The sequence below is a fragment of the Lacerta agilis genome, chromosome 5 (genome assembly GCF_009819535.1).
Source record: "Lacerta agilis isolate rLacAgi1 chromosome 5, rLacAgi1.pri, whole genome shotgun sequence".
Taxonomy (NCBI): domain Eukaryota; kingdom Metazoa; phylum Chordata; class Lepidosauria; order Squamata; family Lacertidae; genus Lacerta; species Lacerta agilis.
The window spans coordinates 26,663,059-26,685,668 of NC_046316.1; the positions used below are offsets into that span (position 1 = coordinate 26,663,059).

General features: G+C 39.1%; 1 protein-coding gene across 48 annotated transcripts in view; it reads left to right on the top strand.

The window, feature by feature from the left end:
• The window catches only part of COL13A1 (collagen type XIII alpha 1 chain), a 170,638-nt gene that overhangs the window by 145,745 nt on the left and 2,283 nt on the right, over window positions 1-22,610 (top strand). For 37 of the 48 annotated variants that reach the window (XM_033149055.1, XM_033149061.1, XM_033149009.1 and 34 more), the window contains 7 exons: window positions 1,698-1,724; window positions 2,496-2,576; window positions 6,825-6,860; window positions 11,381-11,434; window positions 12,311-12,364; window positions 12,974-13,009; window positions 17,408-17,752. In XM_033149055.1, coding sequence (XP_033004946.1) covers window positions 1,698-1,724; window positions 2,496-2,576; window positions 6,825-6,860; window positions 11,381-11,434; window positions 12,311-12,364; window positions 12,974-13,009; window positions 17,408-17,752 — 633 coding nt within the window. Of the gene's footprint in view, window positions 1-1,697; window positions 1,725-2,495; window positions 2,577-6,824; window positions 6,861-11,380; window positions 11,435-12,310; window positions 12,365-12,973; window positions 13,010-14,718; window positions 15,341-15,996; window positions 16,084-17,407; window positions 17,753-19,760; window positions 19,800-21,535; window positions 21,980-22,610 lie in introns of those variants that run through there. The other 11 variants (XM_033149051.1, XM_033149050.1, XM_033149049.1 and 8 more) reach the window with 11 other exon arrangements.

Below are 22,610 nucleotides of genomic sequence, written 5' to 3' on the forward strand. Positions count from 1 at the left end.
CCCGCAATTTGGCCAAACTCATGCTAGTCCCTTCGAGAACACTGTCCAACCATTTCATCCTCTGTCGTCCCCTTCTCCTTGTGCCCTCCATCTTTCCCAACATCAGGGTCTTTTCCAGGGAGTCTTCTCTTCTCATGAGGTGGCCAAAGTACTGGAGCCTCAACTTCAGTGAGCACTCAGGGCTGATTTCTTTAAGGATGGATAAGTTTGATCTTTTTGCAGTCCATATATATGGTAGCATTTCACTGAAACTTCATACACATTTCTGTTCTGCAAGGCTGCCAATAGTAAATGTTAACTGCAATGCACGACATGAGCAAGCAAGTAACTTAGTTATTTTAAAACAAAATAAAAAATAAAATAATTCCTTCCAGTAGCACCTTATCGAGACCAACTAAGTTTGTTCTTGGTATGAGCTTTTGTGTGCAAAGCTCATACCAAGAACAAACTTAGTTGGTCTCGATAAGGTGCTACTGGAAGGAATTATTTTATTTTTTATTTTGTTTTGACTATGGCAGACCAACACAGCTACCTACCTGTACTTAGTTATTTTAATTGTTCAAGCCATTTTTATCTTGTCTTTAGATTGAGACAGTTTGTGGACAAATTTAAAATTGAAACAAAATGAAATGAAAAGATATATAGGCATATTTTTTTAAGATTGAATGCCATTGCAGTTAAAATATAGCAATAAGGAGCAATTTCTGGGTAGCTGTAATCAACAAAATGCAGTGGTGGCAGTACAGCATATTCTGGTCCTACTGTTTTACCTACTGTTTGCTGTACCAACTGAGCCAGGGCACCCTACACAGACCAACACATTCCAATGAAGAACGTTTGTTTTTGTTGCGATATGATCTGCAGACCAATTCAATAGATTCTATTCTATTCCTAATTAAATAGCAGTATCCGGATGCTGCAGTTTTAAAGCAGAGCAGCAGAAGGGGCCTGCTTGTAACTGCTTCTGCAGAGAAAGGCCTTTCCCATACCAGTAGCTGTTAGCAGGGGTGGGACAGTCGTGCTCACCTGACCTCCACTTGCCCACATTGCTGCTATATACTAGGATGGATAGCAGGGAAGTTGGCATGGTGCAAATACACCAACGGAGCCCGTTTGCACTCCCAACAGTGCATTTGCACCTCAGTGCCACTTTGCCCTTTCCCTTCTCCATCCCAGTATATAGCAGTGACACAGGTGACCTGAAGAGGTCAGGTGTGTGTCACTACCCTACGCTGTTGTCCACTACTGTCACCCACCATATGCATGGATATGCTATGTAGTTTCTGTTTTCTGATTCTGTTTAAGGACAAAAGGATGGGGACAATTAATGACACTGCTGTAGCAATCAATAGTAAACATCTAAAAAATCCCCATTTTATTTTATATATACTGATGCCTTACTGTTAATCCAATCCTTTCAAACTGATGTATCAATCAACAAGAAAGACTTGGTGCATCACGACTGGCACAGTATATACTGATAACTATTAACTTTAGACAGGAAATGGTGGGGACAGATAAAAACAACACAGGGGCATTTGCTTTAACTGTTAGTTACTGCAATTTATATCATGAACAAGGAAGTAGAGGGTGCAAAAGAATGAGTAAGAATAAGTAACTGTGTGCTACTGGGCTTCTGAAATTTAACCCACCCTAAATGATCTATCAACTTTTATTCTTGTTTGTTCCAAATACAGGGTCTTCAAGGTGGTCGAGGACCTAAGGTAAGAATGAAGGACCATCCCATTGTATTAAATAAGGCCCTTTCAGAGGAAGTGTGTAAGAAATTAGTGGCTTGAGACAGTTTAGAGTGTTTCCAAACACGTCAGTGGAACTAATATACCCCATCTCCCCACATTCAAATAGTGTCAGGTTTTGAAGCAGAAAGGCTTATTTCAGGCTGAAATAAACCCATGCTTCTTATACCATTATGTGTCAATGCATGTACTGTATGTAAAGCCCAAACACTTGTTTGTTTCTGCTTTTTTTTGTTCTGTTCAGAAAGGCCACTCAGGTGAGCAATTTGGAATAGGCAAACAACATGCAAGAAAAGGATTTATGGGTCCCTCCTCCTACACCTTCTTTACTCAAAATGGCTCCCTCCAAAGCTGTTTTCTTTTTCTTATGTGGAAATTTGACTCTAATACATGTATTTGCCCTTCCCTTCCTGTGTGATCTGCACTGAAAAATCAGGATATCTTACAAATATTTACTCTTCAGCTATGGGCGCTCAGAACTTCTCAATTCTCAGCTCTGGCATCGACTACAGAGACTGATTATCCTGTCACTTTCACTATTGAACACTTTAAATATCTCCTATGAAACCAGTGGAGCAACTTGGCATTGTCTAATGTGAGAGTGAAATTGGCTGCAAAATGTTCTTTAGTCATTGCTATGTCTTGGATGCTACTGAGTGCCTTTGCTATGTAATTAATATCTGTTTAGAAACATTCCAAGGAAGTGTTAGGCTTTCTCCTGATACATCTTTCCTTTAGGGGGAAGCAGGCATTTCTGGAATGAAAGGCGAAAAGGGTGCCCAGGGAGAAAAAGGAGACCGAGGTCCTCTGGGATTGCCCGTAAGTATCTAGAAAGCAAGGAGAACTTCACAGGCCATCCTTAACCCAAGCTTTCACCAAATACTAAAATAAGAAGCATAATTTGACAAAATGACACATGGAATGAGAAGCTTCAAAACACGATGCCATGCAGTGAAGTCCATGAAGCTGCAAAGATGTCTTGAGATTGAGAATTCTGGTCACTGACTCAAGGTCCCCCGGATTTTGAGAAATTTTACTTCTGGGCTCTTGCCACATGTGTTTCTTATGCTCATAATAATGTTCAAGTGCCAATACATGTAAGCAAGAAACGTAAATAGTTTGTAGATTCTATAAACTATTCTATAAACAAGACTGCTGTTTGGGACTAATGGGAGCTACAAGCCAAAACATGTGAAGGGCATTAGATCAGGAAAGACCAGGCTGAACTGCTAAGCCTAGGTCTGGCAGGGTTCTCTTCTCAAACAAAGACAGCAATCCCTGTTTCTTTTAGGGTTCTGTTTCTAGTGTATAAAACTCCTCACCAGATAACCCATTTCCTTCCTTAAATATGGACTAATTGACACAGTCAGCCCACACAATACCCTTTCTGTCTTCCTGCACTGCAGTTTGCTAATGGCAAATAGGTGCTTAGAAGATTTCATCCCAAGCCATGGTTCCAGTTGCCAGATTGCAATAGGGCATGCTGTTGCTCAATCCATAGGACACCTGTAGCTTGGTGTGCCCACCCAATGACTTGGGCCACCATAGGGCACTCTTTTCCATAGGTAACCTACAAACCTAGTCCAGAAAGAAAGAGGGGGCTACAAACACCCTGGCCATTTATTTAAGCAGAACCTACAGTTATGAAGTTTGAGGGAATGTTATTGTATACAGTGCAGGGATAGCCACTTTTTTCACAGGAGTATTGATGTCAGCTAGCAAAGGGTAGGCAAAGAGTAGAAAACTGCTGAAGCCCCTGAGTGGCAACTGGGGGGAATGGGGACTTCACCCTACCAGAGATTGTTGCTTGGTCATTGCAGAATAAAACCCTGAGTGTTCAAACACTTAATATATATTGTCACATTAATTCTTACAAGCCAGTAAGGCAAGTCAGTATCTTTATTCCCATTTTCCAGGGCCTGAGAGTTAATGGATTATCTAAGGCTGCTTAATAAATTTATAGCTGAAATGAAATTTGAATTGGGGACCTTCTGGCTTACAGCTCACATGCTGGGATCAACACCACAGAATACACTGCATGGCAAGTGGCAACCAGGCTGCAGAGTCCTCATCTTGGCAACGTCCAGCTGCTTGTGGCAGAAGTTGGAAGCTAGAGGCCCATGTGCTTGCAGTAGAGATGGACCTGTGCCATATCTCACTATGCAGCTGCCCTGTTTATACAACCTCACTGATATTCCCAGGATTGCATGTGCTTTGCCTTCCCTACCACCTGTGCAAGTCATCAATGGGTGATAGTGAAGCAATGCAAAATGGATGGCAACTTGGTAAGATAAGCATGAGCTGGATCAGCTGGCAGATCAAAAAGGAGAATTCTGTTATCTTTATCTGGGCTTTGGACCATATGGCCAGCATATCTGTTTTAGTGGATTTCCATGGCATTCACACATCAAAACAAAATGGATAGGGAATAGGTCTTGTTATTCAGAAACTAACCTGAACTATCTTTGTAGTTCTATAGACTTCAGCTGTGTGATTGTTTGGCTGACGGTTTGCTGGTCATGGTTTAAATAGGTTGCTTTTATGACATGATTTTAACATAATTTTTAAAGCGGGGCAGAAGCACTAAGCGATTTTAAAAACTAAGAAAAACTTTTGAACTTAACACAGAGAGTTTAAACAATGGAGAAAGAAATACCCAAGTCAACAATACTACATTTGCTAATAAATGCACAGAGCAGAACATTGCTTCTTATTAATAGATCTTAAAGGCTGGCTTTGACGTATAATATTATATCACTTACTTTCGTTTGTACGATGGTTTATATATTGTAGCTGTGACACAACCGGCTAGTGGTTCCTGCTGTATATGTTCATCCCTATCTGTAACAAAAGCTCTGTATCTAGTCACTTCAATGAAGTCCAGGAGAAAATTGGAATGTGCCTGAACATTGGTTGCTTGAGTGGAAGTCTGTTCTCTACACATGGATCTCCCTTGTTGGATAAGAACAACAATGTCCATTCATAGAGTTTTTAGTTAGCTAAATGAATGCATCACCAGATTAACTGAGGGCTAATTTTTCAAGACCTATGTTCCATTGTCCATGCACATTATCCCATTAGATATATGCCAGTTTCAAAGTCTCTTGATGTACCCCTATCAGAGGATGAGATGTGTACATATGAAGATTCAGCACCATTACATGAGAAAAGACTGCAACAAATGCAGCCAAATTCCAATGTGTATAGAAAGAGGTGATGTCAAATGCATCATGCATTTCAGAGAGATGAGAGTACAGAAGATAAAATAAAAATAAAATAAAATAATTCCTTCCAGTAGCACCTTAGAGACCAACTAAGTTTGTTTTTGGTATGAGCTTTCGTGTGCATGCACACTTCTTCAGATACACAAGACACATAGTACAGAAGATATTGTACAGGAACAGGTCATAATTTCTTTATACACTGGGGCTCTCTTGCTGGAAATTTTCTCTTTCAGGGTCACATCATGATACTCTTTAAAGTGTATCTGTGGAAGAAAGCAGATTACAAAAACACACAAAACTGTTTCAGTTACTAGAGCTTCGGGTTACCCAGTGAAATTGATTTATGGTAGGTTCAGGAAAGCCAAAAGAAAGCACTTCACAAGACATATAATACAGAATTCACTAACTTGGGTGGATTTTTTTAATTAAAAAAAATTAGAAAAATTCCATTGACAAAAATTCCCTGTGATAGCTAAATGGATTCTGTGTTCAGAGGCCATGTATCTTTTGCAGGTATTGTGTTAAGTGTGTTTGCTAATTCAGTCAGCCCGTCTAGATTTAAACAGTGCCCATCTTTCTTTGTATTCTCTCCCTTGCTTGAAGAACCTAATAAATCACCAATGATCATTGTTTAATTTGCATTTCAACCTACCAATTTCTTCCTTCAAGTTGTTGTAGTTGTTTTTTAAAAAAAGAAGCCCATCAGAAATTGGCAGCTTAACAAATTTATGTGGTTGATCATTCACAGTTCTAATAGTCTCTCCTAACTAGCTAATTTAATCAGTCTTATTGCACATTTCACTTGCTGGGTTAGAAACAACAGACATAAGCTGACTAGTATTCAAATACATGAATGAGAATGCAGCCTATGTGCACAACATGCAGTATCAGTAACTTGTTTATGTATCACTAGAGCTTGGAGATGGACTGATATGTCAAAAAATTATTTATTTATATTTAAAGGAATTAAAACTCCACATGAAAATCTATGTGCATTTTTGTGAACATTTCTCCTGATATATGCATTTTTGTGCACAAATTTGCTTAGTATCAGCATTTTAGCAAGCAGTTTCCTCCTTATAGAATGATTTTTTATTTTTTATTTACTAACAACACATTTTTGTATGCAATCTTTTGATTGAAGAATTGCACCGCAAAATTTTGAAAAGTATGAATTTCAAAGCAGAGCTATGTTTCTGTTTGTTAAGTACAATTTGGGGAAGGTTGCATTGAATGCAAACTGAACCAGTTCCCCCCACATCCCTACTAATGTCTTACCTATCCTTCACAATGACATCCCAAGGTTGGTTGCCACCATCTAAAAATGCACTACTGAAAACAGTTAAAACGCATTAAAATCAGGACAGCAGGGTGAATATACAGGGTGAGGTACCGGTATATCTCACACAGGTGTGGGATGGAGGCCAAGGTAAAGAGCTGTGCCTTCATCAGATGCTACAGTAAAGGTGCTGGGATTCAAAGCAACTCCCACTGATGGCCTAAGGATTGTCATCAGCTCTCCTGTTACCATCGCAACCTCAGTCATAAGCATGAGACAGCAGCGATGCTCTACCAAAGCTAGGCCTATTTATTCTGGTAGAGTATGCTGGTGTGCTGCATTCTCACCGGCAACCTAAAGCTATCAGACCATGTTACATTCAGTGTCTTGTTTTTTGTTGGTTTCCTTGTAAGTGCCATCACCTGTCCCTGAGATCCAAGTTTTGTTGTTTTATTGTGAGCATATGTTTGTCTCCAGTCACTGCTTCACTCACCTCTCCCTTCCCCTCCTCACCCTCCCTTCCTCCTTGCCTTTTGTTTTGTTAACCCTTCCTTGTCTGTCCAGGGTGCTTCAGGTTTAGACGGCAGGCCTGGCCCACCGGTGAGTTCCATTTCTCTCTTACCCTACATTCCTGTCCCCTAATGCTGTGGTTTGTCTTCTTTGTCTTGCCACAACCGTATCTGTATCATTGTCTTTCCAAAAAGCTGAGACAGAACAAATGCAGCTGCTACATTTTAATGCCGAACAACCATATAGTTGTAATTCACATTGTTACACATTTCCACAGGTCTGGGAATTTAGCCCTAAAGATAACCTGGTTTTATTTTATTTACTTGTAATATTTTGTAAATTATAAATGAAATTTTTGCATGTACCCATTATTAATGTTATGTACTTCTGTCTCTCATATTGTCAGTTGTCAACTGTCTTCTTTTCTCTCCCCATGGAAAGCTTGCTTAAAGCATCTCCTTCCACTTTTCTCAGCCATAGTAATGCTTTGTAAATGTCTTATGTGAGCAAAAGGCACTCTATTGCATTTTTATTTCAAGCACATTCAAGCAATGCATTGCAACCAATTTCTTGTTCTGATCTCACTATAGCCTAGGATGCACTATAGCCTAGGATTCCCATATGTGCATGAGACATGGGAACAAGACTTAGGGGCTCATTCACACTTTTGCTTGACCTGTATTTTGGTCATATTGTGTACCAATTAATTTCCCCAGGTCTGAGAGCTTTTCTCATTATCTTCTGGCTGTGGCTTGCAAAAATCCAGCCTTGCCTGCTGAATCAAATCTTGTAAGATGCACAGAACATCCAAACATAGATTTTGCTTAACCAAACTTCAATTCAGCGGGTAAGATCAGATTTTTGCAAGGCACAGCTGCAGAACAAGAAGAAAAGCTCTCGGACCCAAGAGAATTAATTGGTACACAATATGATCAAAATACAGGGCAAGTGAGTGGCTCAGCGTCGATTCCGAAGCTGGCGCGAGGCTCGGCACGGCACGTTAAAACCACCCAGGACTTCGCCAACCGTTGGCTGGGAGACTCGGAACAACGGCTGGCAGCGGGGAAGAATCAGTGCGGTGGAGAGCGGCGGCAGCGGACATGTGGGCGCTGCGCGTGTTTCTGGTACTGGGAGCTGTGGTCTCTGGTTCTTGCTTGCATTTTGAGGAGATTTACAGCGTTTCCTTTGGTGTCTGTAATGCATCTGAAATTATCATACCGTGCCAAGTTATCGGGCCTCAGATGTCCAATTCCACCAATAACTACGTGCTTGTGTCATGGGAATTTGATGGGAAAAATTTTTCCCGTTATGTCTCCTATCGGGATAATTATTTCAAAACTGATAAATTTCCGAGTGTAGATCTAGTGGATGTATGGAGCGTAAATACTCTAGTTGCATCAATAAAAATGTTGGCCAAAGAAGCCATTCCTGGAAACTACACGTGTCATATAAATATACATTTCATGTGGGATTTCGACACAGTTGAAGACAATCATACAATTGAACTTCGATATGTTGCAGGATTTTGGTTTCAACCAGTGCAAAGTCACTTAGTCATTGGTGCAGCCATAATGGCGGCAGCTGTGTGTTTGCTTCAGGTTGGCTTTGTTGCTGTGAAGTTTGAGATGAGTCGTCTTAAGAAGATCAGCCTTGGTGCTGCAGTACTGATACTCATGATTATTGTTGGGTCTGGTGCTGTTCTTTTCGTCAAAGAGGGCTATTTATTTACATCTCAATTAGGTCTTGGCTTAGTTGTACTCCCTACTATCATTTTGGTGCCTCTTCTCTTCTTTGTGCTTCAGTCAGTTTTCAAGAAGGCACTGTTCTTCGGAAGTACTCTGATAATTCTGAAAGCAGTTGGATATGGAATTGCTGTGGCAGGTTTTGCTGTAAGTTTGCCAGAATGCCCACCAAAACACGGTTCTGTTGTGATTGCAGGCTTAGGAATTATGGGTCTTGTAGCGGTAATTGCTTTCTGTTATGTGGTTGATATTGGTACCAGAGTCCAAGTTCATCAGTCTCCAAAGAAAGCTGTCGAAATACCACTTTAAGCAAAGTAAAGCAATCTGGCAATGGAAACAAGTGGAGAAAGACTTTTGTTGATACACCGTGGCCTTGATGATGCACTACTCAAAGAAAAAGAAAACCAGGAAATTAGTTGTTTTGCATGTGTGGGAAAGTGCTGTAATGACCTAAGGGGTAACTTTATAGTCACAAAAGTTGTAGTAAAGTTTTAAAAGAGAAATGAGTGTATGCACGTGAGTTACTTTTATTTCTCACAAAAGTTGTAGTAAAGTTTTAAAAGAGAAATGAGTGTATGCACGTGAGTTACTTTTATTTCTCACAAAAGTTGTAGTAAAGTTTTAAAAGAGAAAAAAAAATACAGGGCAAGTGAAAATATGGATGAACCATTATTTTAGGAACACTGTTTTGCAACATGTCAACGTGGGCCTTCATATCTACTCGGTGATGTACTCAGATCTATCCTAATCTAAAATGGACAATGCTCTTGAGTTTGTTGGTCCCAGGAGACTAATAGCTTAACAGCAGCTTCCATAATAAGGCTCTCAAGTTCTCTTCCTGTGTTGGCTTAGGTCATTTCAGCCAGTTCACACAGCCATCAATCCTTGGATACATTTGCTCACATTCATGTAGTAAATCTGAAACTGAACTATAATAAATATGGACTCTTTGATTTGTGTGTCTTGCTTTCACCTTTTGGGGGATAAGTGATAATGAAAGCAATAGAGGTTATCATTTTGGCAATGCAAGAGACTGTGATGGTGTCAGAATGCTTGTGAGGTATGGCTAGATGTGCTGTAACACTGTGACTAAGCTGACTAGGCTTGTTCAGAATTGACAATACTGAGTTAACCACCTATGAATTCTGCTGGCCATCTCTTCATGCTGAAAGACAGAATAACTATACTAACCCATTTTACAAAGCATCTCCTTGGATTGCAAATGGGCAGCTATTTCCATTAGGTCTTCATATTGTGTCAAAGACTCCATAATTTTGATTTCTGTGAAATCACAATGGAACCTCCAGTGCCAAGTTGTTGTAGCAGGTTGTACTGCTTGTTTCGTATTTAAAAACTAGATTTCTTTATGTATACTTGAATTTACAGAGCAATACCTAGGACTGAGGGGGGTCAATGTGATGTTATGTTAAACTTACAATTGTGCAGCCACAGAGCTACATCTCCCAGAGTTCCTTGGGAAGACGGATTGACTGATTCATTTGAGTATATGAACTGATCCAGAAGCTAGATTGTGCATGGATTTATTTGATTCATAAACCCAATAAAATTTTGATAGGACTTGGCTATTAAAGGGAAAATGCTTTTGAAGGTGCTTCCAGTTGGGGGCTTTATGTTACACACCAGTTAAGATCCAGGTTTTCTGTGTGCACAGTTGTCACACAGCCATCCACACACTTGTTTTTCACACGCATTCTGCTGTTTCCCAGCCACATTAGCAGGAGGTCCTTGATTGGTGGGAAACATCTGTTTCCATGTTTGTGTGTGTTTTTAAATATACATTATTTAGCTCTATAGAAATTATGATAAAGAGGTCTTGCACAAAATCTGTGGTTTGTTTCTTTTTAAAGAGAAGTTCTGATCTATGTACTGTGATTACAGTCTCCAAGGTAATCCCCCACTTGTGATGAGATCTTTAGGGAATAGCTTTTCCAAACTAGATTGTTTGGATTGGTGGAACCAGGCAGGCTGGTGTGCTGAAACTACAATGGCTAGGTTGTGCTCAGGTGAGGAGCAAGTGGAAGCAGGGATGTGGCAATGGGGACTATTATCACATCACCACACGTGTGCTAAACTATTCGTTAAATAAACAAATAAATAACATCCACAAGCCTGTGGTGACCACAGATGTATAACATGTTATTTGTTACTTAATGGGTTTTCTGCAATAAGAGAAATGTAAAACAATATGTGGGTGGGTATGTTGATAACATCATCATCATCATCATCATCATGTGGACAGTGCAAAAAAAAAAAAAACCTGAGTGCATGAGCAGCACTGACTCCACAATAAGTCTCTGTCTCGTCTAGAAGCACCCGGAGCGAAAACCAAAAAACACCATACTCAGCCCCACTGAAGTTAAATTTAAATGGCAGATAAGGACTTGAAAATGAACAAGACCTTCTCATGTTCTCTATTATATTGCTGTACATTTGCATTACTGCCTGTGGCATGGTGATCTGTCAACCTGCATGATGAGCTGCCTATGTAAAAAGTGATGCAAACTTTACTTCCCCCTACCTTACCCAACCACTTTTAAAAGGCTTTAAGTATGAACATGCATTGCCCCCCTTTTGCTACAGCTTTTAGCTTCGTTGATGATTGTAAAGGAATAAATATTTCATCTAATGTTTCAGGAAATGTCTTTGATATTTTTTATCATCTCAACTTCTTCAGCTCAGACGTGGTTTTGCTTTGTATATACAATAATGATGGTCATCAACTTTAAAAGCTGTAGTATTTAAGTGTATACCTGAATAACCAAAAACTCCTCTTTTTTCATGCTCTTGTCCAGTTTGAAATATGTTGAGTAAATGGCTTCATGGACTTATTTCTCCCTAAAATTTCAGGGTACTCCGGGACCAGTTGGAGTTCCAGGGCCAGCAGGACCAAAAGGAGAGAGGGTGAGCAACCTATAGCAAACAGGTCCATATACCAGCTGTCTGTTACAAGTTCAATACATCTTAAATGCAGCAAATTTTATTTTTCTGATATTATAAGTAATGCTTCCTAATGGATGGCGGGACGCAGGTGGTGCTGTGGTCTAAACCACTGAGCCTCTTGGGCTTGCTGATTGGAAGATTGGCAGTTTGAATCCCTGTAACGGAGTGAGCTCCCGTTGCTCTGTCCCAGCTCCTGCCAACCTAGCAGTTCAAAGGCACACTAGTGCAAGTAGATAAATAGGTACCACTGTGGCAGGAAAGTAAACCATGTTTCCGTGCACTCTGGCTTCTATCACAGTGTTCTGTTGTACCAGAAGCGGTTTAGTCATGCTGGCCAGATGACCTGGAAAGCTGTCTGTGGACAGACGCAACTCCCTCGGCCTGAAAAGCGAGATGAGCACCACACCCCATAGTCGTCTTTGACTCGACTTAACTAGACTTAACTGTCCAGAGGTCATTTACCTTTTTACCTTACCTAACGGATATTTCCACTGTCTCTTTTTCACTTCTAATGGGTTTTATTGTGTGAACATGATACCTTTTCAGGGATAAACAGTAAAAGGAATGTTTATTTAACACTATTCTGTTGCTAGTCAGCAAAATACAGTTTAACCTACACTTTGGGGACCCTTTTGCGGGGATGGAGGTGGAAATCTCTCCTCTCCAATTCTACGCTAACTTGAGAAAAAGTTATGTGAAACTGAAAATACAATTCTGTTGCCTAAGGCTCAGAAGTAACTTGCTACTATAAAAGATATAGTATTGGTCTACCTTCTCTGTGCCTGTAGTACTCTTTCAAAATAAGGAAATACTTCTGTCTTCCTAAATTCATTTTAGGGAAATAAAGGAGACCCTGGAACAGCAGGACCAATAGGACCAGCAGGACTTCCTGTAAGTATAGAGCATTTCTTCTTCTTCCACCTCACTTTCCCCATGAAATTCACTTTAATAATTCTACTGCACGAGAATATAGACCTTCTGCTGCAGTTACTTGAGTAAAGCTAAATGCTTTAAAATTTCTCCATAAGTAAAAAAATATATATATGATAAATTTTCTGTCTAGTTCGAAGGTGGCTAACTCCTAGCCTGGGGGCTGGATCAGATTCCACAAGCAATTTTTCTGCCACTCCCCACAAGGCTTCACCAATTTCGGTGTAAGAACAGCGGGGGAAATAATTAGGCAAATGGATGTGATAAATAGAGAGGTTAAGACATCTCCAACCCGCCCAGTGACCTAATAGCAATTCATATCTTCGCCACCTCAGTCATCAGATTAATCACTTTGTGAGCAACGTTGTAGCTGTAAGGTGATGTATGTGGTTCTCCTCGCCTCCCTATTTTATCCCAATAGCCCTGTGAAGTAGGTTTGGCTGAGAGACAATGACTGGTCCAATGTCGCCCAGTGAGCTTCATGGCCGAGTGGGGATTCAAACACTAAGCAGGGTACCACACTGGCTTTTAAATGAATAACTTCTTTGAACATTCATACCTACATTATAGGGCTCACAAGGCTCACCAGGTGAAAAAGGAAACCGGGTAAGTCTTAAATTATGGCTCTTTAACTATTAAGGCCTTTAAGAAATGGTGGAATGATTAAATTTGTGAGGACATCAAAAGGGATAAGGTAAAATCTAACTGCCTAATAAAGTATAACCCAAAGACATATCATCCTTTTTTGTTACGTGTTCAAGAATGTAGGAGCCTGCAGCAATATTGACTGCTAGCAATAATAGAACCAGAGTTCAAAATAATTCTCATGAAACGCTTGGAAAATCTTAAAATAAAGTTGTGATACAATACTTGATGAAGTAACGAGATGATAAGTCTTCACAGCACATCACAGTCATGATGAGCATTACCTCTTAGTGTATGACTTCTCCAAGGCTGCTGTTGCATAGAGTACTTAATCATTCCACCTCTGCTTTTATTTCAATAACTTCCTTTTGATTAAAAAATAAATAAAATGTCGTTATTATTCAGATTACTTTATCAAGCAAGTTCCTGAGACTTTTTCAGTTGGTTTTAAATTTGGATAAAATGTTTAGAACAGACTTGGTTAACTAAAACTGAAAATTCAGAAACCGCTTCGGGCTGGGTTTCTGTCTCAACAAATTCATTGGCAGATGAGAACTGTCACAGAATGATGAGTGAACCTTCTCTCCAGTTAGACAGAGTCATCAAGAAGAGACAGCTTTGTTTCTGAATTGCTTGTAATAAAGCTCTGAGAAAAGTCAGGCCAGTTTCACTCTCAGTGCCATTCATAATTCTGAAACCACTTAAAGAGAATAAAGATCCAAAGCACAATGCAGGAGTATGTTTTGCAAAACTGCAGCAAATAATTTGAAATCACAATATGTGAGTTAGAGTGAGCAGCAACTGTGCACACACAAATCCTGCACAAGTATCCATTTAGTCATTAAGAAATGAAGAGTCCTTCCATATGTAATTAGCAGACACTTTATTTTATGACTAATTGCTGTTTTGGAAACATTTCTTGAGTTGGGTATGAAATGTGTGGTGCTATGGGTGTAAAACAGTCAAGGGAAGTCTGATATTTAACTTGCAGCATGATTTGGCAATGGAATACTCTGTGCAGCAGTTGCGGAAATTATCTTTCCAAACTAGATGTGATGGTAGCACAACCCAATATTGGTTGTGTTATGCTGTATGTTGACAAAGTGGAAAAGGGGCTGATTTAAAGTACAGGAGGAGAGGGCAGGAGACTGCTGACCCCTTACCCTGCCTCTCCCACCCCACCTGCTTCTTTCCAGCTGTTTTTATCCTAACAGGATTACTTCCAGCCTAGGAGTCCTCCTGGCTGAAAAAGAACTAAGACATAATTTGGGTGGGGAGAAGTATGGAGAACAGGAGGTTCTCCTGCCTGCCCCTAATGTGCTTTTAAGTCTCACCCCGAGTTTTATAGGGATCCAGTGGCAGGCCTGATTCTGACCCATGAATCTAATGCTGCCACCACCCCATGCAATTTGGTCCTTCTTTTCTGCTAATCAGTCCCATTGGCTCTTGTGTGATACCATAGGGATATATCTCCCAGAAAGAGCAGTCAATAAAATAGAGGTGCAATATTATAACAGTTCATGGGACTGGAGTGTGCTCATTTGGACAAACCAGCTGAAAAGGTGCCAATGCTTATTCTGTGCATTAAACTTGAATTTGTTATTTCAACTGTTTTTTCTTCTTCTCCTGTCTTTGTGTGGTTTGCGTGTGTGTGTTCCTTGCTTCTACAGGTCTACCTTTGTCCCCCTTATCCCTTCCTGCTCTTCTGCCTTTTCTCCCGGATCCTTCCTTCTCTTCCTGCCGCAACCCAGTCTGCATTTTCTCCTGGATTATCCTCCCTCTAAGCCAACGTTTGATCCTGGGTGACCTCTCCTTTCCCATCCATTTTTCCTGCCAGTTTATTTTTGTTTTATTAAAAAAACAAACCCAAACCCATTTATTTCCCTTAAAAATATATACCCACTGCCTGATTTTATGTCGTCTCCTCGCGCCACCTAATCCTTATACCAGTTACTAAATGAAACTCCCTCTGCAGCAATCCCACTTACATCCTACATCCACAAGCAATTATCAAAATGTTTTCCTCTTTTGTATGTTGCTGATTATTGTAAATTGGCTTGGAAAGATTTCATAATTTTGTTGTCTTTCTGACTATTGGTCCTTGGCTTGATGTTGGCATTATTCATTCAAGGTGACTTTGCACCATTGTTCAGAGAGGTAGCATGAGGCCAATGGTTTCCATTTTTATCCCTTTGAGGGTTTATTTTAAGAACTTAAGTAGGACAGAGCATTTTTACAAGAATTTGCCAATGTTGCCTCTCCTGTTAAATAAAAAAACATGGTGGAGACAGCTGATTATCAGTTTAAATACGTGATTTTTAAACAGAAGTGTGTCTTCCTAGGTTTATTTTAAAAAATAATACAGAACTTCAGCTATATTATATGGGTTTTTTTTTCAAAGTTAGTCATTGGAAAAGAAGTGTAATGATCCCCACCACTCATTTTACTTTTACTGTCCGCTTGGATATTGTAGGTCAGAATCCCCCACTGAGCTCAATGGGATTACTTCTGAGCAAATGTGAGGAGCTGTTGTTCCCAATGCTAATTATTCTAAAACATTTTAGGAGGAACACCGTGATTATTTATTTAATTAATGAATCAATCAAAATAAGCTTTATTGTACTAGCCTAAGGCCATGACAAAACAATACAAACACTGCCAGGAAAAATAAATCTATATAACTGTATGTATAAAGCAGAGCCACTGCATGAAAATGGAAGACAAACACCTTGCTATTGTTTAAATTTGAGGTTTTAATAATACAAAATACACATACATTTAAACATAAAATGCCAAAGCCAGCCAAAAAAAAATCATGAAGAATGTTAAATGAAAAAGAAAATCAAGCTTTTGAAGTTAATTGTTTTTACATTATAGTATTTTGTTTTTTGAAATGGATAATCCTAAATCTTTTATGTATCTTTTTTTTAATAAACTATTATTCACAGGGGGAAAGGGGCAAGAAAGGCTCTAGGGGGCCTAAAGGGGATAAGGGAGACCAAGGAGCACCTGGATTAGATGCACCCTGCCCATTGGTATGTTGTGTTTTATAAGGCACATTGTTTTATATTTTAAGCCACTGGGGAAGAAAGAAGGACAAGAGGCAATGACACCACAATGCAGTAGCGTCTTGAATTGATTTCTTAAAAAAAGAAAAAGAAAGAGGGGAGCTCTGCCATGCCTACTGAAGTGAAAAAGAAAGCTAGAGCAAGTCCTGGCCGTGTAAAACTTGCCCAGTTGAAAAAGCAATACAGCTTCTTCCATTCACTCAAGACCAATTCATACATGTGTGTTCACTCATTCACTTGATGACTTGCTGCTGAATTAACTATCTCAAATGAAATGTGTTATGAGGCAATGTGAAAACTGTGTGATCTCATCTACAGGGGTTTGTTTGTAAAGGTCCATCACTTTACATTACAATCATCAAGTGAATGTGCATGTGTGAAGAGGGCCTAAGTAAAAGTGAAATCTAAAAGTGCCTTCTTCCTTCGCCCACTTTGGAGATGAGCAAATATTGTATCAGAAAGATGTTGCAGCTGATTGTGATGCAGGGTACTCAGTTTATGACACCCAGTGGAAAACAGACTGATCTAGTCCAAAAAAAGGAGAAAGTTCTTGAAATTGAGCAAGTTGCATACAGGCAAATTACTCCAATTGTACTTTTAACAAACAAGCAAGTGGCTTTTTTTATTATACCTGAAAGATCATTTGAAACACATGCAGCTATGTGGAGAGCTTCAGAATTCCTTACCTTCTATGTCTCAAATTAAGATTATTATTTTTTTAAAGGAAATGTTCTAGTGCTAACTTTTCAAGCTGTATTTTACTTGGTTTACTTTATTGGGGTTATAATAGCTTGTATCTATATCTGGCCAGAAAACATGACAAGATTTTATTCTATTTTCTTAATCATATCAAATTAACAGTACTTCAGTAAGATTTTCTAAAGATATTTTAAAGTTAAGCTAATAACAAATGTGACAAAACCCCACAGTATTCCATTTCAGCTACTTCCTTAACTCTGAATTCTGTAGCAAAGCCATTCAACCAGCTAAAGAACGCCTGCCACCAAGTTGCTTTTAAGTATCAGCTGCCTATGAAGTCTTTCCCCAAAAATTTGGATCTTCTCCCCCCCTTGTCTAATCTTCTCCATTTAAAACTAATATCTTCTGATTATTTCAGAATACATTTTTTTTTTAAAAAAAAGCTATCATTGTATGCCATTGTACATAAAAACACTGGGACTATAACCTGAGTGCCTTTGAGTTCATCATTGTTCTACTGAGTTTCTCCACCCATAAAATGGAGATTATCTGCACTGACTAAAGTAATTCTAGTGGTTGATTTCATGAACAGGGACTTCGAGGTTTTAAAGGCGAGAAGGGTGAGCCGGGGTTACCAGGGCTGGACGGGCTGGATGCCCCTTGCCCATTGGTATGGTGTTACCTTCCCTTTCCTGCATGTTTCAGATTGCTTTTCCTTCCTCCTTTTATTGCAAGATCCTTTCCATACCCCCCTTCTCCCAAATGCTTGATGTCCATTGACACCCATAACAGCTATTGGAGTGAGACCGGTTGCTACTATCATTTTCCTGCAATATATGAGGATAAATATGCTGGTTTAAGGAACATAAAGTTGCTTGCTCATATCTGCTTTACTTCTTTAACGTTCATGATCTTACAAATATCTCACACCACATAAAAGAGCGCCTAATTCACATATATAAACTGTGAACCTTTCGCAGATCTTGCTGTTCGCCACATTACCCTGCCTTCCCACTTCTTTCCTGCAACACACCTATTTCAGAATTACAGGTTTTCCATGTATCATGGCAAAAGACTGTGCATAGTTCTTTTTTAAAAAAAATAATAATTCTGAATTTGTAATTTGTTCAATTGCAATCTGTTCCTTGAAGACTTCAGGAGACAGGTTATTGACTGGGACCACAAGGTCTGAATATGTTACACTGATTCTGGCCCAAATGCACCAGCTACCAAATAATTTCCAGGCTCAGTTCAAAGTGCTGTTTTTGTCCTTTAAAGAGAATCACCTATCCAGATGAACCAGCCCATACCCTGTAGTCTTCATCAGAGGCTCTTCTCTGTATGCCCCACCCAAGGAAGGTGCAGAAAGTTAGCCACACAATAATGGGTCTTTTCAGTGTTGCTCCCCCCCCCCCGCCCAGTGGAATATACACCACATTCATTACTGTTACACACCCAAGCACACACACTCCTACCCTGATACACTACATGGATACGAACACACACGCAAAATCTTGTGAAAAGTCAAACTGATGCCATATTCTTATAACAAAGCAAGAAACCCAATGTTAAAATATGCTTTCTGCTTCAAGCATGAAAAAAACCTTACTTTTTAACTTGTCACTCTGCTGCTATAGTTCCTGGACTGCTCTGTATTCTAAGAGCATGTATGAAGTCCATGCTTTTCAAGTGTGATATGCCTAATTTCTGCTCTTTACTAATGAATATGCTTCCTTCTGCATCCCAGCCTCTGCAAAACAAACACAATGTTATGACCACATCCTTCTGTTGATCCCCTCAATTGTAACTCCTGTTCCCTAACTTTGGATTTTACATGCATTATACAATTCATTCCTGCCAATGGGACCATTGTACCAATGGGAACTTCTTCATTCATTGTTAATGGATCGTCAGTTATTGCATTTTGCAGTTGTATGTACCAGCAGAAAGATGTACTGTCAGGAGAGTGTCTGCATTAAGGATAATAGGTTTAGAAAACATATGGTTATTTCAGTGTCAAATGATCATTAATTTATCATACTTCTTGCCACTATATTTCAAGATTGCCATAATCAAAAGGGTATTATTTCTCATGAGAAATCTCTATTCAGAAAGCATATTAGTTGTCAGAGGAACAAACCAGTCATAATTCTGCTTGAAGTTTGATCAATCCACAAGTCTGACCAGCTCTTTGTTTTAATAGGTTTGTGTGTATGTATAAATGTATATGTATATATATCAAAAACACACGTTAAAATACTGGAATGACTAATGGGTAATCCAATTAGAAATCTGGGTGACAGGAATACAGCTTGCTGCACATATTTGACAGTATTAGGGGACACACTGGGACTTTCCTTTAAACTGGCTCCCTTCATATAATCATGGCTTGGTGAGCATAGCCTTGCTGCAGAAAATTATTCTACTTGTGCTTACAGATATTTTAAATAATAGGTGCACACGCAGCCTGCAAAGCACTAAACATCAAAACATTGTAGTTTGAGGACTGGGAAAATGCTATGTCCCCACCACAGCCTACCGAGATGAGAGTCAGTAGTAGCTGTACATTTAGAGAGTAATTTATGAACCATAGAAATCAGTGACAAAACTTCCACAGGTTTTTATGGATCTGGATTCCACACTTACTGGACAGTAAACTGATTGTATGGAAAGGCCCAACATGAATTTGGTTGCAGGATTCTGATTTGGAACATGTGCGCCTGCTATTATATGCAGAAGCAGCCCTCTTGTACCAAACATGTTTATTCAATCTCTGGCTAAGCAAGGTGTATTACATTGGGATATGTAATGCACCTTGTAATACACCTTTCATCTAAACAGATTTTAAATTTTGAATATTTTCTGCAGCTATATTATTTATTTCCTCTCCTGATTTATTTTAGTCTTTTGCTGTCCTGAACTCCTTAAATCATTCTTTGTTATAGGGGGAAGATGGCTTGCCAGTTCAAGGATGCTGGAATAAGGTAATCTTAAAATATGGCATGATTGTGATATGTGCTGCTTCTGCATGGTGTAACTATAACAGAAAAGCATGAAGGGTTGGCCATAGCACTCTTCTGTCCCAATTCAAAAACGTCTATATGATAGGTACTATGTTATTGTTCAAATATATGAAAATAAGATGAATACATGGGTAATGTATCTTTTATAACTCAGACCAAACCAAACACATTAGCAATTCACCATGCTGTAAGCCGCCCACAGTGGGGTATACCTAATAATAATAATAATAATAATAATATCAAAAGCCTAAAATCATAAACTGTATGCCAATATTTTAAGAACCTAAGTGGACATGACGCTAAACACATCATTAGCAAGCATCTCTGTATGCTGTCTTTCTTTTAATGCAGAGCAGGCACAGGAGGGTAGTGCTGCAATGAGAACTTTCCTTCTGGGGTCAAAAACAGCTGGAAGGATACCTTTGTAAATCAAGAAAATCTTTAATAAAAATACTTTTTTTAAAAAAACAGCTGGAAGGGATTATCTTTTGGGGGGCCCATGATAGAGGAAAGAGTTAAACCTCCTATCACCATGTACTGTGGTCCTGACAAAAATCACCCCAAGTCCGCTACTCTTTTTCTTTTAATCCACATACCTGCTTACTAATGATGTGTTTGATGACATGTCTTGTTTGGTCCTTAGAAGTCAGAATTTGACATTCATGAGAATGTTAGACTTATTTAACGACTCACTTCTGTTATTCAAACAGAGACTTTCATAATTAAACATCCAATACTTTTAAAATTAGGATTTAAACCACTTGGTAACAGAGTCTGTAATTTGTACAGAGGTTACATATCTATTGGACTCTCTGTGTAAAAAGTATTTGTGAACCTTTATGCATTCAAAAGTATGCTATATGGCTGAGTCCAGCATTAAGATGCCCTGGTGCATCCATTGTAACAAAGTATCTCTCCATAAAGTTCATGATGTGATTAACCTCTCACAAGGTGTCTCGTACAGTATGATTACATCTCACATGCTTGTGTAATTTCAACCATAAGAGGTTGAAGGCCAGCTGGTTGAAATTCCACAAGTTAAATGCAAGCAAGGCAGAGAGCTTAGCAGCTTTTTTGTGCCAGGTTTTTCCAGTGCAAAAAGAGCTTTTAAGTTCTCTGCCTTTCTTGTGTGGGCAATGCCCTCTCAGCACACCTGTGCTGGGATGCTCTTGCAAGATCTCACAGGGCTGTCCAAGTTCCTGTGAGATGTCATGTGAGCATCCCTAACCTTCCAGAGCCAACATGCTGAGTGGGCCTTGCCCAGCAAGCAAAGCAGAAAGCTTAAAAGCTCTGCAGATCATAATACTGTCACTGATTAAAGTGGAATTCCAGTGAAGCATTTTGAACTCCAAACTGTAGACTGTGGATGTAAAGGGAATAGGACCAAATGGGTTACAAATTTCTCCTAGTCAATTACTGAAGAATGCAAAATGAACAGGTGATTTCCCCAGGACTTCAGTTCCTAAGAAAAATTCCTGTCAACAAAGCTAGACGTTTTCATACTGATGAAACATGTAAAATCTCTATTTTACACCAATAAGACTTCAACATGCTTAGCTTTGATTACATGCTTAGATTATTTCCCTTGGATCATACTCACATAACAGTATACCTTCACAGCACTTCTTCTCAACAGAAAATCCCTTTCAAAATTATTATGTGTGATATTAACATAGTTTTATATTTTTCTTTTGCAGTGAAGATTTCTAACCATGGACTGCCCTGTGTGTGTATGTGTGTTTGTGCATAGAATATTTATTTTTATACAGTGTTCTTTTTGGAAGTGCCAAAAGATAATGCATTTTTCAAGTTATAAAGAGCTGCATATTTTTGTACAGAAAATGCTACTTTTCTCCTTTTTATCTGATTGTCAGTCATTTGTATCGTTATATGTATATTGATACTATGCTACTTGCATTGTGGAATACAGCTGCAATATTTGCATGATATTTGTGCACTCATACTAGGTGATACAGCTAAATAAGTTATTGCATTAAGGTGCCAGGAACAATCACTTATGTACATAGGAAGACCAACAAAGCCATTTGACAATGAATGCAAGAACAACTTAAAATACTATGGACTTTCATTATTAAAATGAAATGAAATTAACATTTGTAAAATAAATCATATATATATAATGGTATTTCATGGGAAAACTTAAGCCAACAAAGCGAGAAACAACAGGGATCATCTGTGTTCAACCCTATTGCCAGCAGAGGGCACCACTGATGAAATAACTAAATTTGTAGGAGAGAATTTGTGGATAACAAAACATGCACATACATAAAGCACTGATCTTCTAGAATCAGTTAAAGCAAAGGTTAACATTTCAATGAGGTAGTCATTGGTGGGAACAGCAGGCATTCGATACACAACTAAGGCTGCACAATCTTATACTGTACACCCTTACAATAAGGAAGTTGGTCCCACTGAACTCAGTAGAAAATTCCAGCATTCATAATAACCCTTTTCAGTTCTTGGACATCTTTTAAAAGCTACTGCCTCTCTTCCCATGCATTGCTGCTCTTCAAATATTTCATTCTAAGGAGCATCAAATTTATTGCACTAAGATGCATTTATTCAGCATTTCCCTGTTTGCCCCTGCACCCTGCAAGATCTCTCAACCCAAACAACTGCTGTTTTCCTCTTGTTTTAACAGTTGCTTCTTGTCCTCACTTCAGTGCCAAACTGAAGGTAATGCAGGGGACTGAAATAATGAATTGTGGTCACTATTAATTAAAACACATGAACCCAAGAGACCCAGAGTGG